At 48.5% G+C, this 18,387-nt stretch overlaps 1 protein-coding gene across 1 annotated transcript; it reads right to left on the bottom strand.

The window, feature by feature from the left end:
- Positions 1-7,782: 7,782 nt before the first annotated feature.
- Positions 7,783-16,069, bottom strand: CCNE1 (cyclin E1; the record flags this gene model as incomplete). The annotated part of the gene is made up of 11 exons (XM_080908465.1): positions 16,004-16,069; positions 15,813-15,900; positions 15,476-15,544; positions 11,944-12,092; positions 11,705-11,840; positions 9,723-9,869; positions 9,014-9,109; positions 8,728-8,862; positions 8,505-8,616; positions 8,250-8,407; positions 7,783-7,905 (listed from the first exon to the last, which is right to left on the bottom strand). Exons 1-11 carry the CDS (start codon positions 16,024-16,026, stop codon positions 7,783-7,785), a joined length of 1,236 nt encoding a protein of 411 aa, XP_080764591.1. The 5' UTR covers positions 16,027-16,069.
- Between the last annotated feature and the right edge of the window lie 2,318 nt (positions 16,070-18,387).

The raw sequence follows: 18,387 nt of genomic DNA, 5'->3' as shown, positions 1-18,387 counted from the left end.
GTCTGTCTCGTCCTGCAGGTGGGGTGCCCCTCCAGCTGCTGTGGACCATGCCGAAGTGCACCCTCTCAGGGACTCAGTCCCTCTGGGATCTAAAAGCAAGGCTCTGGCGCCACACCTCATCCCTAACCCTGCAAGCTCATCTTCTCAGATGCATTTGGTCTTTTATCCTGAGACCGAATGAAGAAGCCGAGGCAGAGGGAGGCATTCTCCTGCAGTGTGGTACAGAGTCCAGTCCAATTAAGAACAAAGCCAGCCCCTGGGTGGAGGGTGTCGAGAGCCTCTCCACCTAGAATTCTTTCACATGGCCGCCTATCACAGCAGCTAGAGGTATTTTGCATCAGCCTTTCCATATAGGACATCATTTTAGGGAACAGCTGCGGAGTCTCACCTGCCCCACATGTCCTGATATGCTTTAGATGAGCTGAGGGGCAAAGATGACTTCCAAGATCTCAAACAGACCGAGAAGGTTGGGGTAAGGGGGAGCCCAGCTGCTTGTGGGGTGACTTCTCTGTGGGCCTCACCCCCCACCCTGACCTCTAGAGAAACGAAACTACCTTTGCATGAGAGGAAACAGAGGAGTTTCTTGACGTATGATTGCAATCCCAATCGCCCCAGACTGGTTGGTCTTCGTTACCATCTGGAAGAAGATCCCACAGGAAACAAAAATCAAGCCTTTAGTGCCAACTCAGAACTTCTGCCCTGGTATTGTGCAAGAACATGCTGGGCCTCTGGAGAAACTGAGGTTAGGAGTTGTCAAACAGCCAAGCTAAATGACGGTAGAACCTGCTCTATGAAACAATGGCTTGCAGGCTCAGATGTTTCTGAAGGCAGGTAGAAGAAAATGGCTGGTTTTTTTTGGTTTTTTTTTTTTTTTCTATATTTGTGTGTGTGTGTGTGTGTGTGTGTGTGTGTAAGCTTTCTTTATGTAGCTCATACTGCCCTTGCATTTGCAACAGTCTCCCTGTCTCTGCTTCACCCAGTGTTGGGATCCCAGGGTGCTTGGATTCCAGGACATTTGTTTTACGTGTTAGTAGTGATTGAATATGTGCAGTTGTGGGAAGAAATGTATACTTCCCTTTCTTTAAAAACATTTTAAAGATTTGTATGTATATGGAAGTTTTGCTTCAACGTATGGGCACCACATGTGCCTAGTGCCAACAGGAATCAAAAGAGGGCATCAGATCCCTTGAAACTGGAGTATCAGAGGTGAGCCACTATGTGGGCACTGAGAGTCAAGCCCAGGTCCTCTGGAAGAGAATCAATGCTCTTCAGCCTGTTTCCCTTCCCTACACCTTCCCTCCCTTCCTTCTCTCCTTCCTTCCTCCTTCCTTCCCTCCCTCCCTCCTTCCCTCCCTTCCTCCCTTCCTAAGTCTTCTTCTACTGTTTTCATTTTGGAAACAATTCTTTTCTGAAGACAGAGTCTCACTATCTTCCTTAAATTCCTGGAAATCTCTCAGGTGCTGGGTTCCAAGTGTGTAGTGCTCCACCCAGCATGGTTTGGTGTGTGTGTGTGTGTGTGTGTGTGTGTGTGTGTGTGTTGATACTGGCACCCTGGTCCCATGCTTCCAGAACCACCCAGAGGTAGGAAGCCATGTCTAAATGCCAACTCTCACTTCTTACATTCCCGGGTTCGGTAGCATGCGTTGGTCTTGAACTCCCCATCTTTCTGGAGTTGCAAATAGTTAAAAGGTGATTGAAAATCCCCTTAGCCACTCTGGCCCGGGGGAACGCCACCTGCCCGGCTCTGCACAGCCCAGAAGAGCAGCACTGAGTGCAGGACTTGAGAGAACCTAGATCAGAATGCTGCTGGGTAGGTGCTTAGTCATAGCGACGCTGAGCTTGCTGGATGGCTCTGTGAGTGCTGACACATTCTAACTTCGGATAGTGCAGCACACGGCCCCAAAGCACACGACCTGTCTCTCCAACATTGAAGTGCAGAAGGGCTCCTGCATCTCATCCAGCCTTTGCAGCCCTTCCTGGATTTGGGGTCGTTGAGTAGCTGCTTTGCTCAACTGAAAAGAGCTAGAACCACGGTCTTGGCTTGATTCCTCCCACTCTATCTGTATTTTGCTTTTCAGATTTTACGGAAGAAGCAGTCTATGGTATAAGAACCCAGCCATCTGCCTGTCTGTCCATCCATTTGAACACAAGTTTTTAATGAGTACCTATTTTGTGCCAGGCTCCTGGTCTGGGTAAAGAAATTAACTGGCTGATGATCACTAAAAAGGAAAGAGGGGGCGTATGTATACCGACACATTTCATTTTATTTTTATCTACCGATGCAGAGTCTTAATGCCTACGACAGCCTTGAGTACCTGACCTTAAGGTATCCTCCTGCCTCTGTCTAAGCAGATGGGCCTCTGCCTATGCCTTTATACACATCTCAAACTACTTAGATGTGATACAATAGAGTGAAACAGCTGGTAGAAAAACAGCAAGCCAGGCATGGTGGTGCACGCCTTTAATCCCAGCACTAGGCATGCAGGGGCAGGCAGATCTCTGTGAGTTGAAGGCCAGCATGGTCTACACAGAGAAACCCTGTCCTGGAAAAAGGAACCAACAAAAACCCCTAGCAAATATTTTCCCTTATTAATTCAGATTAAAATTTTGGGTCAAGGTTAACCCCCCTTTTTTTTCTCTTTTTTTCTTTTTGGTGTTGTTTATTTTTAAGACATAGTCTCACTCTATAGCTGCTAAAATGGCATTTCTGAGGGATTGGAACTCTCTATATTTTCCATGTTTACAATATTCTTCTAAGTTATAATGGTGACACTTTGGCAATCAGAGTAAAACCAATAAAGTCAAATAATAGGGATTTTATTTTTATTTATTCAGGCTCTTTGAAATGGGATCTTACTTTGTAGCTGAGCCTGGCCTCAAACTGAGGCTCCTGCCTCTACCTCTCAGGTGCTGGAATCATGGGCATGCGCATAACAACCTAGCAACATCACAGTAATTCTAATGAACCGCACTTTGTTGGGGAACGCATGGGAGGAGGAGGGAGCTTTCCCTCCTTGACTAACAGTACACACTGGGGAAATCTGGGAAAACTGATTGCAGCTGGGAGGAAGGCGCAGGGACTTGTGTTCTTTGGCGTGACAATCCCATGAGTAGAGATGATGAACCACATCCCCAGCCCCAGCAAGTGCTGCACTACTGAGCTACACTTCCAGGCCATTGCTCCATTGTATTGCCTGCTCAGTTCCCTGGTTCAGTGGTGACATCACTCTCTGTACCTGTGATCCAGCAGAGGAACCCTAAGCTGGGAGACAGGAAGCGCAGGTCTCTTCAAAGTGGCAGAGCCAAGCCCTAGTGCAAGGTGTCTGCTTCCAGAGCCCAGTGGAAACCTTCTATTAGTGGAAGTCAATAAAGGGGCGGGCTCACATAGGCAGCAAGGGACAAGCTGCCTGGGAGGGTGAGCAGTCACTTGGACTGGGCTGTGTTAGAAATTAGTGTTGGCGGGTAAGCTTAGAATCTGGGAGGATGAGGCAGGAGGATTACGGGCTAGCCTGGGGTATATAGTAACACACACACACAGACTTCAGAGGGAGGGAAAGACATAGTGCATTAGTGCTAGGGTGACAGTGCACACCTGTAGTCCCAGCCTCTTGGGAGGCAGAGGCAGGAAGATCAGGAATTCTAGGCCAGCCTAAGCAATTTAGCAAGACCAAATTTAAAGGGGACAGAGGGCTGGGATGTGGCTCAGTGTGTGAAGCACTTACCGTGCAAGTATAAAATCCTGAGTTGGGAATCCTAAAAGCAACCTAAAGCCCAATGTCTTAGCGAACACTGAAAACTGTGATTGTTTGGTTACAGTGCCACGGAACCACAGCTGAGCAGTTTCCCTCTGTGTCTGCCTGCAGACCTGTTCTGAGCATGTCAGTCACCCTGCCCCTCCTTACTAACCCCAGCTTCCTGCAGCTCGGCACCACACCCTTCTTCATTTCACACGAAACCTCTGTCACCTTTCTTGGTCTCATCTTCCTGTCCCCCACACTGGGAACACTTTCTGCAGCCTGCCAGAGAGAATGACAATCCCAGTAGGATAGGCTGAGGCAGAAGCATTGCTGGTTTTGGGCTGGCATGGACTATAACGCAGCAACAGCCCTGTCCCTGGAGGCCACCCTGATCCTGTTGCTCACTTGCTACTGGTAGGCTTCTCCTGACCTCCTCTCCAGCACTGGTGATGCCCAATATTCAGCAGAGGCCCCAGTGGGAAGGCACTGCATTCACTATAGTGGAAAAGCCAGCATTAGAGTTGAATCCCCAGGGCCAGTCTGATGCTACACATTTTAGAATTAGCATCGATGAGAAAAATGACTTAACACTGTTGTTTATTTAACAAGAGACAGCATCGTCCTCCCCATCCGAGGCTCCTTGGAAACAGTTTCAGGTAAGCAAGTGAAACTGAGCACATTTAGAGTTTTCTGGAGTTAAATTCGAAATTAGGACAAGGTAGGGGGAAAAAATCTATGCTCATTGAATAGAAAATGCAATTGTCTGTCAGTGCAGGAACTGAGTGTCTGCAGCAAATTATATTTAGGACTCTATTGTCCCGGGCAGATTAGCTAATGCCTAGTTTTAAGTGTGGGCTTCTAATGCTGTTACTCCTGGTTAACTCTGCCTGGTAGGTAACCTCGTGAGACAAATGACTGCATGGCTTGAATAACATATTGGATCAAATAGGACAATTCTTTCAAAAATTGAGTTCTCTGTGGCAATTTGAGACCTGTAATCAGCAAATTAGATGATTACAGCAGGGATAAAAATAGTCTTCTAACAATGTCCAAGGTATAAATGTGATTTGAATTTTAAAATGCCGAACATGCGGTAGGGAAATGCACGGTTGGGTAAATAGGACGAGACATTATCAGATCTGACTTCCCTTCTATCCCTGCTCTGAGCTCCAGCCTAATTTTGTCCGAGCATCCTTCCATCTTGTCTGCAGCTGAGTTAGGAGAAATGGATCAGACACCCTCTCAGCACACCTGTCTGCCTCAGAAGCAGTCGCACGACCTTAGTATCACTAATCCATCCACTCGGTATGAGATGACCTGGGGAAGACAGCGTGGAAAAGCTGTGCCAACACAGACCAGTGTTTTAGGCAGTGCCCAGAAAAATGACACATTCATCTACTGAGCTGGGCAGAAGAGACTGTGGTGCTGACCCACTAAGCTACCGTGTCCCCATATCATGCTATCTCTACTTTTGGTTCTTCTGGATATTTTTTTTAAAAGAGATTTATTTATTTTATGTGAGTACATACACCATCACTGTCTTCAGACACACCAGAAGGCAGTTTCTATTACAGATGGTTGTGAGCCACCATGTGGTTGCTGGGATTTGAACTCAGGACCTCGGGAAGAGCAGTCAGCGCTCTGACCACTGAACCACCCTCCAGCTCCTCTTCTGCCCATCTTAACTCAGTGACTTCCTTGATCCCCTGGCTTCAGCCGCTCTTGAATGGTAGAATGAACATTTCACACAGGTCTATGGAGCCAAACCAGAGGCCACATCAGCCACAAAACTGTCACCAGAAGAGCTAAGGGACATTCCACTAGTGATTCCCTTGGGTTTATGATGGAACCATGGGAATGACCAATTATTGAAGGATTGTCATTTGGGAACACAAATGGATTCGCTATGACATCACCACTTGATAGGAATGCTGGTGCACACCTACAATTCTAACCCTAAAGAGGCTGCAACAGGATGGCTTGAGGCCAGGGTGGGCTACAGTGAGACTCTACAGCAAGCAAATCACAAACGACCGGCTTTTGGGCTGTGCGTATATACATACATATAATGTAAATATAAGGTCTTACTATATAGCCCAGTCCTTGGATTCTACTGCCTCATCATTCTGACTGCTAGAATTAGATATGGGTTGATGCCTGGTAGCCACTGCTTGTTTAGTGTCTGCTTGGGGCTTAGAAATAACCTGGTTAAACTTGGTGTAATGGTGCACGTCTTTAGTTCCAGCATCCAGGAGGCGGACAGAGGGTCTGAGATCAAGGCCAGCCTGGCCTATGAAGCAAGTTCTAGGATAACTAGGGCTGTTATACAAACCTTGTCTTGAAAAAAACCAAAATAGTGTTGTTTGGGTGACGCCTTTAGGTATAGAGGTTTAGTTCTTTTCTGTATGATCTGCCTTGCACGTATGCCTTTGTATGCATGCAGTACTGAAGGAAGCCAGAAAAGGCACTAGATCTCCTGAACCTGGAGTTAAGAGTTAGGAGCTCAGGAACCAAACCTGGAAGAGCAGCCACCTCTCCAGCCCCAGGTGTAGGTTTCTGACACTTAGGAAGGCTAACAACTTGCAGAGCTATAAAAGCAATGTCAGAGAAATAAGAACCCCTCCAACTTTGTATAAATACAATATAGATCTAAAGTGGCTGCCCTCTAGTTTATAGATTTTTGAAAACCAAGTTCATATAAGTTGAAAATAAGTGACATTTAGCTGCTCAGCCATCTTCCCATGTGTACACACCCACATGGAAGCACCATTATTTAAAGTGAAATAGTGGACTGGAGAGATGGCTCAGTGATTAGAACACTGGCTGCTCTTCCAGAGGTCCTGAGTTCAATTCCCAGCAACCACATGGTGGCTCACGACCATCTGTAATGGGATCTGATGCCCTCTTCTGGTGTGTCTGAAAACAGCAAGTGTACTCATATACATTAAAAATTAATAAAGTGAAATATTACCAACAGAGGTGAAGGAAGTGTGCTTACGAGGTGGTTTCATGTCAACAGTGTCCAGCAGCAGGGCCCAGGGTGACATAGCCCATCAGGAGGTAAACTGCAGTAAGTGTCCTGACCTTCACTTCAACTATGTCATTTAACTCTGCACAACACCCCACTCACTTGTCTTTTGAGACAGGGCCCTCCTAAGTGGCCTAGGCTAGTCGTCTAGAACTAGATTTTCCCATGAGCTGAGCCTCAGGTATGCACTAGTGTGGCCAGGTTCACTTTCTCTTAGAAGCAATTTCAGGCTACTACGATTAAACAGTGTTGGTAAGGGTGAAAACCATGAATTACAGCTCTGTGACATGTGACATCCTGGGCGTACAAGGCCTATACAAGCACAGCTGCCTGTGTAGGGCACTGTGGGAAGAGCCTCATGGAAGCTCAGGCTGTATAGCAAGCTCTAGGCCAGCCTGGGGTGAATCACAAGACTCTCCCCAAAAGCGTGAAAACAAGAGAACTTGGTAGACAACTCTAAAAGGCAACTCCTAGTTTCTGATACCAGAGTTAAGAACAGCTGCTTCAAAGATAGCATCATCTTTATTAAAAATTGATAGACGTAGCAGCACTTACAAAACAAGAGTTCATAAAAGGCAGGATATGCTGTCAGCCTAGGCCAGGCTGTGGGCTCTGCGTCCCACGTTTGCTCACAGCCACTTGTCACACCCTATCAACAGAGGCCAGAAGCCCACAACACCCGAGCAGAGGCCAGCAACCACCATGGCCGCCTTAACTTCAAGCTTTTGTCATTTGTGTGAACGAGTCCAGTGGGTCAAGTAGCACCTTCCTTAGCAGCTTCTGGAGCACTCAGTGGTGTTCTGGAGGTGGCTGGTGCACTTGACCTTATAGTTAAAACACCTAGCATTCAATAAAAGCACTTCCATCCAAGGCATCTTGGAGACCCCCGCTGCTCTGAAGAGCTGCACCTCTCCACAGAGCACGGCACCTGCAGGGGCTCCTGACCTCCAAGGCAGCACAAGGAGCTCCAGGCAGCTGCTTCCACACCACTGTCTTTGGAGGCGATGGCAGGTTTGCTCATTCTGTCTCCTGCTCACTGCTCTGCTTCTTACTGCTGTGTGGGGGTGTCAGGACCACACTCGGAGGAGGAGAAATCCTATTTTGTTCTGACAACATGGCTTTCTTTGCTTGTGCTTTGTCCTACGTAAGAAAAAGAGGGAAAATTGTCAAAGTGAGTATCATTTCACTTGATATATGTTTTTAATATGGAGGCTAGAGGAAAAACAGCAAAAATTTTCAGTCCCAATGTTAGTTAGGTGCAGTGGCAAACTTGTAATCCTACCACTTGGGAACAAAGGTCAGACTTTTGAGGTCTAGGTCAGCCTGGGCTATATATATAGTGTAAGACCTGGTCTCAGTAAACAACGCCCCTCACCTAAAGTCTGTAGAAACTGAGACACAGGATCTTAATGGAACTAGAACTGGCTTTTCCTTAGGCAGCAATGGTTAAGTACTTGTCTGATAGGAGCAGGGAGATTACTGACCAGCAAATCCAAGCTGTTGGTGTGAGTCTGGATGTTGTGGGAGTCTTCCATGGGAACCCCCCGGAAGTGCTTGAGCTTGGAACTTCCCATCTCCCGGATGACCATGGCGAACGGAACCATCCACTTGACACATTTCTCTATGTCACACCACTGGTAACCTGACAGTAAAGAAGTCAGAGGCTCAGTCCGTAGCCAATAGCTGACTTGTACCTTGAAGACACCTTGTTTGTGAACTCACAGCAAAAACCAACGTACCTGAGACCTTCTGCATCAGCTCCAACGAGGAGAAGTGATATAAGGCGGAAGCAGCGAGGACGCCATACGGAAATTCTAAGCAGCCAACATCCAGGACGCACAGGTCTAAAAGCTAAGGGAAGACAGGAGCGCTAAGACAAGATGCCACATGAAGCTTCTAGAAGCCCCTGGCGAGCTGCGGCGTGCCACACAAACAGAACGGGGAAGCAGAAGGCCCACATACCTCTGCGATCTGCACAAAGACCTGCTGTGGGTACTGAGGCATTAGCACTTCACCCGTGTCATTAACATAGGCCACTTGGACATAAACGTTCAGCCAGGACACAATGGTCAGAGGACTCAAACGCCACTTAAGGGCCTAAAAGGAAAGAAATCATAGTTGTGAAGAGCTCAACCGTAGTCCCTGCCACCACTTGTCTAGCTGAATAAGACCCACGGGGCACATCACACGTGCACTGGAAAGACAGTCTCCCTCCCCCACCCCACACAGATACGAACGTGTAACCTGCCTTCATCATCATTAATTCCATGGTCAGGATTTCATCCCCGGAGCAAGCACCATCTGTAACATACGCAAACTGGTGCAACTTTGGAGGGTAGATTTCCTAAAAGGGAACAGAAGAGAGACGCTATTAGAAGCCGTTCCTAAAGGACTCCAGCATGCTGACGGGGAGAAAGGATACACTCAATGGCCCAACAATGGTTCACCTCAGTGACTGAAAACATGTTAGTCATAAGTAAAACGAGCTACAGGTACAGAGGCTCCGTTTCAAGAAAAGGAAACTCCGAAAAGCAATGGCCCCATGGACAAATAAACTGAACCTCAGACCTTTTCATTCACCCTTGTAATCTACAAACAAACCCTTAACAACCCTTTTCCTATTGTTTTGAGAGGGCATACAGGCCTCAAACCTCCCATCCGCCTACCTCAACTGCCCAAGTGCTAGGATCACAACACCACAACTTCAATCTTTCAGTCCCAAGCTCAATTATGACTAAAGTAACTACTAATCCAAATGCTCTACATACCTGTTCCTTACCCACCCCCATGACACTGTCTGCCTCAACTTTAAGAGTTAAAGAGAATTCAAGATGTATCTGACAGTTAATCATAGGGGCAGAATTTAAGATGTAATGCTTATTACATAAAGAATGTTAAGGAGGGGGTTTTTAGTTGTTTTTTTGTTTTTTTTTTTTTTTGTTTTTTTTTTTTTTTACCTCAAGTTTAGAAGCAATAAATAAGGCTGAAATCCCAATAAGCTGTAAAAGTGTTTTTATGATATTCTGTTGTGAGGCCATGTAACGATCAAAGAAGTCCTGTGCCAAGTAGAACGTCTCTCTGTGGAGCTTGTAGACTTCGCATACCTGGAAAAAGGCCCCTCGTTACAACAGGCTCTTAGGGCCAGCACACACAAACTTGCCTGAGTTCTGACACAGTCAGAAAGCCAACTGCTTTTATGAAAGACTGACACCCTCCTCCTAAGCACAGCCCAAGGAGACCCTGGAACTGAGAGCATAAGGACTTCTACACAACAGCAAGAGCAAACCAAACAGGCTGCTGAGCCAAGTAACACAGGAGACCCGTTCCTCAGCCCACATGGCCTACAGTTCTCCAAGAACGCAACCTCGGTTTCACTGTGACTCAGAAAAAGTACTGCTATGTTCTTCACACCTGAACAATACCAGTTACATTTTCTTTTTGATTCTTCTTTGAGACAGGGTCTCACTCTGTAGCCCTGGCTAGAAATGGAACTTGCTATGTAGACCAGGCTGGCCTTGACCTCAAAGCTCCACCTGCCTCAGCCTCCTGAGTGCTGGGATTAGTGCCACCGTTCTGAGCAGCTTTTGTTTCTTTTAGCAGCAGTGAGGATGTAGTCGAGAGCTGTGCCATGACACCTGGCTTTACAGTATTTCTAATCTGTCCAACTCTGCACCCAGATCACTTGCTGAAGATGCTAGAGACAAGGAAGCAGATCCTGGAGCTGGATAAACAGCTCAGTGAGCATGTGCTGGCCATCCAGGACCCGAGTTTGGTTCCCAGCACGCACAGATCGATCGGCTCAGAACTGCCTGCAAATCTCGCTGACACCTTCTTTTGACCTCTGTGAGCACATAAACACAGTGGCACAGAGAGATACATCTAAATCTTTAGAAAGATCTACTTGTAGTGCTATAAAGTTATAATCCTACTACTTGGGAGTCAGAGATAGAAGTTCAATGTTACCTCTGACCACATAGCAAGTTCAAAGCCAGCCTGAGTTACACAAGAGCCTGTCTGAAATAAAACTGAGATTCAAATTTAAGCGATTTGTCTGATCCAGGCCCCTAAAGCGACAGGTCTGGTCCCAGCAGGATGCATATAAGAGACAGTGCCTTTCTAGAGGGTAGGTGGCCCTCCATCATTTGAGTTACTCATACCCCTTACACACGTGCTTTCTGGAGGTAAACCTGCCAACACGATACTTCTGCTTCTCAGAAGAAAATACCATTTCTTACTACAAGTACCCAAGAAGTACTTGAATCCAAGTACTACAAATCACTCAAAGTTCAGCCCCAGCAAGAGGTGCACCCTTTCTTCTGGCACTACTGGAGATTAAGCCTAGGGTCTCATGAACTTAAGACATCAGGCTAACCACAGCTAGGCTCAGCCTTTACATTTCTTTTTTTTTAAAAAATTAGCCTGTTAGTCTGGCATTAAAAAAATCTGCAACGTGGTGTCTTCTGTTTGTTTCTTGAGCACCTGGAATGGAGGCCTAGACTATGCAGGTAAACTATTCCAGCCTCACGTACTTGCTTACTGATCAACCGCTGCACAGGAGTAGGGAAATGGTTCTCAGTGTGATTAGAAGACAGCCTATTAAGAAATCCTTCTGGGAAGAGAGTGGACACATTTGAGATCTGATCGCTGCATATAACCTGCTCACCTACGCCTCTAACGAACGAGAATAAGAACTGTGCGACTCCTTTATGCATTCAGTAGACATCTATAAAACAATTCAGCATGTGTATATTTAGACATTAATTTGTAACTTTGTAACTATTCAAACTTAGGAAAAACAATGCAATGCCAACTTTACAATGTCTAAGGGATAGAATTATTTCAGAAATGTCAATAGTCTAGACAGCACACCCAGAGACTGCAGCAGCACAGGGAAATCCAGCAATGGCGACGCTCTAGCATCCAGGACTGTCAAGCTCACCTCCATTAGCCAATCCAGAAGAACCGCCCTCATCCTCGCCTGCAGGAGAGGATGGCGCTGCAGGAAGTGCTCATCTCTCAAGTAAGTCTTTTCTTTGTTTAACATGATCCTCCAAACCTCTTCTCGATTGCCCCAACTGTAGAGAGAAAAACCTCAGATGGATGCCAGTCTACACCAACACTAATGTAGACAGAAAGACAAATGACACTCAGAAGCCATGGATCAAAGCCAACACCTACTTCAAGACGGGCAGGGGGGAGGCTCTGGGTGGTCTGATTTTCCGAGGCTGAAATGCAGTCTTGGGGTACTCAAGTTCACTGTCGTCTTCTTTGTTAGGGGTGGGGATGAAAGAGCAGGGGTCCACGCATTCGGAATTATCATCCCATGTCTGCCAATAGAATGCATGTCAATGTGTTAGACAAACCACACCTGTCCATTCATGGACTGGTAAATTAGCTGGGCTTGACATGCTGGCATTGGCTAAGATGGAGGCGGTATGGAGAAACAAAAGCCAAAGGTTCCATGTCACTTCTGTAACTGACTTAGGAAACATGGACATCAAAAGAAACACTCAGGTGGCCAATTGGACACAAAAAGTAGTTTATATTACGAAAGATTGATCGTATATATGGAACAGGGACCTGTGGTTTTCCCTGACTCAAAGCAAGACAAAACAAATCGCTACCTCATTAGAACTAAATCAAGTTGTGATCACAGGTCAAACTAATGAGCGCAAAGAAATGACTTCAAATCCTATTAAATAGCCCGTGTTATTCTAGTTCCATAAGATTCAACACCTTCTCTAGCTTCCTCCGGCACCAGGTACACACATGGGACAGACATACAGACCGGCAAAACAACCCCCACACCTAAAAATAATAATAATAATAAAAAGAGGTATTAAGCATAAAACAACTCTGCTGTGTGGAAGCTCCTCCAATCTAAAAGGCTCACATCTTATGTATTGATTCATTCATTTGTTGACTGAGTCTTACCTATGTAGTCCCTATCAGATTATAATGACTCTCCTGCCCCACCTCTTAAATGCTGGCTGGAAGAGCACCCCACTGTACCTGGCACCAGTGGCTATCTTATTTTAAGTAGAGGCCATTAATGACTAGAAAACAAAACAGGTATGCCCTGGGATGTTTTCCTGAATTCAGTTCCCCTGTTCATGTAGCACCCAGACCATTTTCACAGGAACCCCTGATTTCCAACCAGTGCTGCATAAAGCTTTTCTCTGCTCAATGTAGAAAGAATTGGGCATGCAAATTATCCACAACAGCCCCCGCCAGCTGTTCGAGAAAGGCAGCTTCCTTTCAGTTCTGGCTTTGTATGCTTGGTATAGCACCACCAACCCCGACTCAAGAGGTTCACAATTACCACTATAGGAAGTTGCTCTTCAATCAGAACAAGTTCTTTTGAGGTACAAGCTAGATGCCACCCTCCATAGCCAGGTGGCTGGCACATCTGGGAGCAGGCCTTTAGAGATAAACTTAGTAGTTTCCAACCTGCAGTTCATAGGCAAATTTGTCTGCCTGTAGCAGACAAGTGGGCTCCAAAGATGGCTTTTTAAGAAGCCAGAGGATAAGGCGGAATAATTAAGTCTGGTTTTGAGTGTCTGAAGTTTTATAAGATGCCAGATCAGTCTGACTTTGAGATCAACTGCAACTATGGCTTAGCACCTGTTATCCTTAACTGTATTTCTTCCTTATGCAAAACAAGTAGACAAAAGATTGACTTTTATTCAGTTTGAGATGAGAAAGTTATGTCTTGATGGGTGTAGTGACTCATGCCTTGAACCTCAGGGCTCAAAAATGCTCAGGCAATCCTTGAGTTTGAGGCCAGCCGGGCACATAATAAGCTCTAGGACAGCCAAGTCTACATAGTGGGAAAAAAGAAATGGACACTTAGAGTAACTGAAGGGGTGGTGTTCATGCTTCTAATTCCAGTGCTCTGGAGGCTGAGGCAGGGGAATCACCAAGTGCAAGGTCAGAGTTACATATAGGGACCCTGCTTTAAAAACAAGAATAGTGGCTGAAGATAAGAATCAAATGTCTTGGGGTTGGAGAGATGGCTTAGTGGTTAAGGGCACTGACTGCTCCTGAGTTCAATTCCCAGCAATCACATGGTAGCTCACAACCATCTCTAATGGGATCTGATGCCCTCTGCTGGTGTGTCTGAAGACAGCTACAGTGCACTCATATACATAAAATAAATAAATCTTAATCAAAGGTCTTTGTGGGCTTTCCGTATCACTGAATCTAATATGAGAACTCACTGGCTCCAAGTTCTTGCCCTGGGCTGAACTCCACTCCACAAAAGAGTTCTATGCAATCAAAACACAAAACAGTACAAAATTACCCACACCCCAAATCCTGGATTTATGAATACTCACAGAAAAGAAAATAGTTACGTTTGAGCTATCTACTCTAGAAACTTGTTCTGGACAACCACGAGAACGCCTTCTCTCAACTGGACGCTCACTATGACCCCACTCGTGCTGTGACTCTTGTCCCCACAGTCCTTTCTTGGACACTCTGAGCACTGCTGCTATTCCTGAGAAGTGAGCCTGAGTTCCCACAAAGCCAACACTGACTGCTTAGCTTCATTCTCACTTGGACATTTCTGCCGAAAGCACAGATGGTAACGTGAACGATCTCGAATTCTACAAAGCGCAGTTTATCTTAGTAACAACTTGCTGAAGGTTCTAAGGAAAATAATAGGACAAAAAAAGAATGTAGGGTGCATTTTCCTTCTGTAGGGACTTCTTTAAAAAAAAAAGAAAAAAGGAAAATTGGCCCTTTTTTAAATGCCTAGTGGGGTCCTGCTTAGAAACACATTACCACAGCTCTAGCTGGCGGGACCTCATTGCTTAGAAGACTTTTCTCAGAAGCAGCTGTCTCTCCCTGTTCTACAGAGTCACTGCTGGTCTCTTTGGGAACAGAGAGATGAGGTCGACAGAATGCTGTCCCCGCTCAGCTTTATCAGTGATGAAGGTCGAAGGTCTCCCCAGCCACTTTGGAGATAGGCTGCTCCCCCGCCGGAGCCATAACTATAATCTCCAGCCATTTCTGGAGGCAGAGAGATAATACAAGCTCTCTCTGCAAGGATCTCCCGAAATCATACCATGCTGCATTAGAAAGATCTGGCAAGCACTCCATAGGAGGGACAGAGGAAATGGAGCAGCCAATGAAACACTGGTTCAGACACACGGAGGCCATGTAACGTCTAGATAGCAGTGATCAATATAGTCTAGTCAGCTGAGGGTGAAACATTCTGGGTTACATAGGAGAAAAGTTTTATTTTTTTGCTACAGGATCTCATATGGTCTGGGCTGGTGTGAAGTTCAGATTACCTGCCTTTGCTTCTCTACTGCTGGGATTAAGACGTCACAAGAATGGATGAGGGAGAATAGTTAGGAGTCCTATCCCCTAACTAGTCTTTGGCAATAAGACTGCAGGCCCAGCTCTGCTCTGGGCTTGCAAAGGACACTGGGTTACCTTCTAAGACTCAGTTTCCCCCTGGGCTTAGGAAGAACCAAATTATATGACGCTCACTCTGGTTCCTCCGGTATCAGTATCTATAGCCTTAAAGGTGCCATTCAGGAACCACAAGCCCTTCCCACAACCCCCAGGCCCAGCAGAGACCAGGCCACGCTGACAGGCTCCAGAGGTTCAGCCATGTGGCCTGCGGCTCCGGTTTGGGAAACTTGGAAGAAAGAAAGCATGGAACTCAGGAGTCAGGACACCCTGTAGGCAGCAGACCTACCTGACCGCCATCCTGGCTTTTCACGGTCTTGTCAATCTTGGCAATTTCTTCATCTGGATCTTGCAAAAACTAAAAACAAACAAAAAAAAAAAAAACAAAAAAATTCCCAGTCCACCAAGGGTCCACACGGTGCAACCCAAAGACAAAAAAAAAAAAAACACAAGAGGAAAGGGGGGAAAAAGTTTGTTCGGTTCTGAAGAACATTCAGCTACAAAGGAAACCTGCCCCTCAACTAATTCTCTTCACTAGTAAGGGAGAAGACCCAAATTTGGTACCCAGGTAAGATGGAATGGGGGGGGGGGGCATCCCCTTCCCAACCTGTAGCCTTTGTACTCACAACGGCCACATTTGCCTTCCTTTTTCTGGAGCGGACTGAGAGGTCGGAGCCACCTTCTTCTTTCATGTTGCTGGGGTCCATCGAGTCTCTGCAAAGGCATGGTGTCATGGGGTACTGCTCCCCAAAAACTCGGACCGCCCTTCCCCCACCGCCCCTCCCCCTTACCCTCCCGCAGCAGGGAGGCCACTCACCTCTCCTTCCTTTCCCTAGGCATGGCTCAGGACTCGGGCTTGGAACTCAGACCTGGGAGGACACCAGGCAGGCATCGTGGTGAGCACGGCCCGCATGAGGGGACCAGAGTCCTCCAGTTCCTCCCGGGCACCCCTCCCCCCTCCCGCGCGAGCGGCGGCGGCGGGAGCCTCCCGGGCCCGCAGGCCGGCCGGGAAAATGGCCGATGGGCCCGGGTGGCTTGTCACCCACAGGCGCCGCCGGCAGCCTGCGACCCTGGGTCCGAACCTGAGGTTGGGGATGGAGGCCCAGCAGCCCTTCGAGAGGACCCCCCGCTCCATCACTGCCCTCGGGGCCGGGGCTGCCTCAGTGTCCCTTTCTACACCTACCCCTGACCCGTCCGTCTCTCACAGCCACCCGGGCCGGGGCACCCGGAGCTGATACCTCAGGGGACCGGGTGACCCAGCCTCGCCCCACCCCCACCCGGGCCCGGTCCGGTCGGACCCGGTCCGGACGCCAGGGAGTCGTGGGAGTCCCGGGAGTCCAGGCAGCCCGTACCCGAAGCTGTGTCCGCCGCAGACAGGCGCGCTCGAGAGGGCAAGGAGGCCGACGGCGGGCGGGAAGCAGGAGGCGGGAGGCGGCAGCCGAGCGCGCGGCGCTGGCGGGATCCGCGCCTGCCCCCTACACCGCGCTGGCTGTCGAGCCGGCTGCTCCTGCGCCCGGCTTCGAGCGGGACATTTAAAAATCCCAGCGCGCGGCACCGGCCCCGGCCCGCCCTCGCGCCCCGCCCCGCGGGCTGCGAGCCCCTCAGCAGCCGCCGCAGGCCTAGGGCCCGCCCCGTCGCCGCGCGGGCCAGCGAGGAGCTCTGGTGGGGGCGTGGCTTCCCGGTGGGCGTGTTCTTCTGTGGGCGTGGCCTGTGTGAAAGGGGTGGCGCCGAGTGTCAGGGCCTGCGCGCCGGGGGCGTGGTGCGAGCGTGGTGGGCGGGGCCTGCGCGGGGCGGGACGCGGGAGAGTCGACTGGCGCGCGCGCGGCTGCGGGGCGGGCTCGCTGACGCGGGAGAATCTTGGCGGGAGCGCCGGAAGGCTTCGGAGCGTGCGGGGCCGCGGGGAGCGTGGGCCGCGCAAGTGGAATGGCAGCACGGCAGATAGCAATGATCGGCGGCCGGGCTTGGCTGGGCTTGGCCGGACTGATGCACCGGAGGGCCCGGCGTAAAGAGCCGGTCGTCTGCCGGTCTCCCGCGCGCGCGCACTGTCCGTCTAGGCTCGTCCTCTCCGCCCCCGAGACACAGTTCCGGGCCGAGTTTAGTGCGTGGGTGTCCCCAAGGTCACAGCAGCTTGTGGCTCCTGGGACCAGAACCAGCATTCAGGCTGCTGCTGTTAGGTCTCCTGTGGACCAGCAGCAGGTCCTTTAAACTGTCAGTGTCTCTTCGATCCATCCATTCATTCATTCATTCGCCTATCCAAGCACATTTCTGTGCCTCTAGCACGCGTGGGCTCAACCCGCTTGCAATAGGCCTCTCTGACTCCCAGGTCCACATGAGGTGAGGCAGTCTCCAGCCTAAATTCCATCCTCAGAATAAGCACATGCCTCACAACGTGATGTGACCCTCACCCACCCAGACCTGACCTTCAGCCCTCCGCCTGAGCTGCTGGATTCTGCATCCGGTGCCCTTTCTCACCCCAGAGCCTCAGCTTGCTGTACTCTCTCCTGACCCATTCCAGCTGTTTGTGCTTCCGGAAAACTTGAAGGTCTTTGGTAACCACTTCCTCTCCAGCGGACCTTTCCCCAGGACGTCCTCTCCAGTGTCGCTGCCTTGCTATGGGAAAGCTCTTGTTTCCTTGAGTCTCTTGCTTACTCTGTTTTCTTATCCCCTTTCCCCTTTTCAGTCTTGTTCAGTATTGAGCTCTGGGCACAGTGCCTGGACTAAAAGGGTCACTTCCTTTATGTTAGTAAAAAATGTGTGTGTGTATATGAACCAGGTCTGTGGGGTATACAGGTTACTGAGAAAGACCCCTTGAATACAGGCTGCTAGCAAAGTAAGACCTGTAGTCGACTTGTAGAAGTGTGTAAGGCAGGGTCTGAATACCTCTGGGGCCCTTCCTCAGGGTAAGCCCGTCTCCTCTCCCTCAGTGACTGTCTTCTGGAAGTCAAAGTGGGGTGCTCCCCCCACCATAGGTCCTGACTAGCAAGTTGGTGATCTCCCAGGCTGCTGAGATGATTTGTTCAGGGTGTCATAAGCAGGCTGAGCCCTAGACCCCATATTCTCCAAACCCTGTTGGTTTCAACAGCAGACAATAAACTTAAGGTGAAACTTTTGGGTTTAAAGTTAAATCTTATCCCTAAGAATTTAACAATAATGCTAGCATACAGGTTCCAGGATGACCCTAATTCACTGACGACAGCTCTC

Source organism: Micromys minutus (genome assembly GCF_963924665.1).
Source record: "Micromys minutus genome assembly, chromosome: 32".
In the NCBI taxonomy this organism is placed as follows: domain Eukaryota; kingdom Metazoa; phylum Chordata; class Mammalia; order Rodentia; family Muridae; genus Micromys; species Micromys minutus.
Note: the sequence above shows the minus strand (reverse complement) of the source record. Positions and strands in the feature narration are given on the sequence as shown.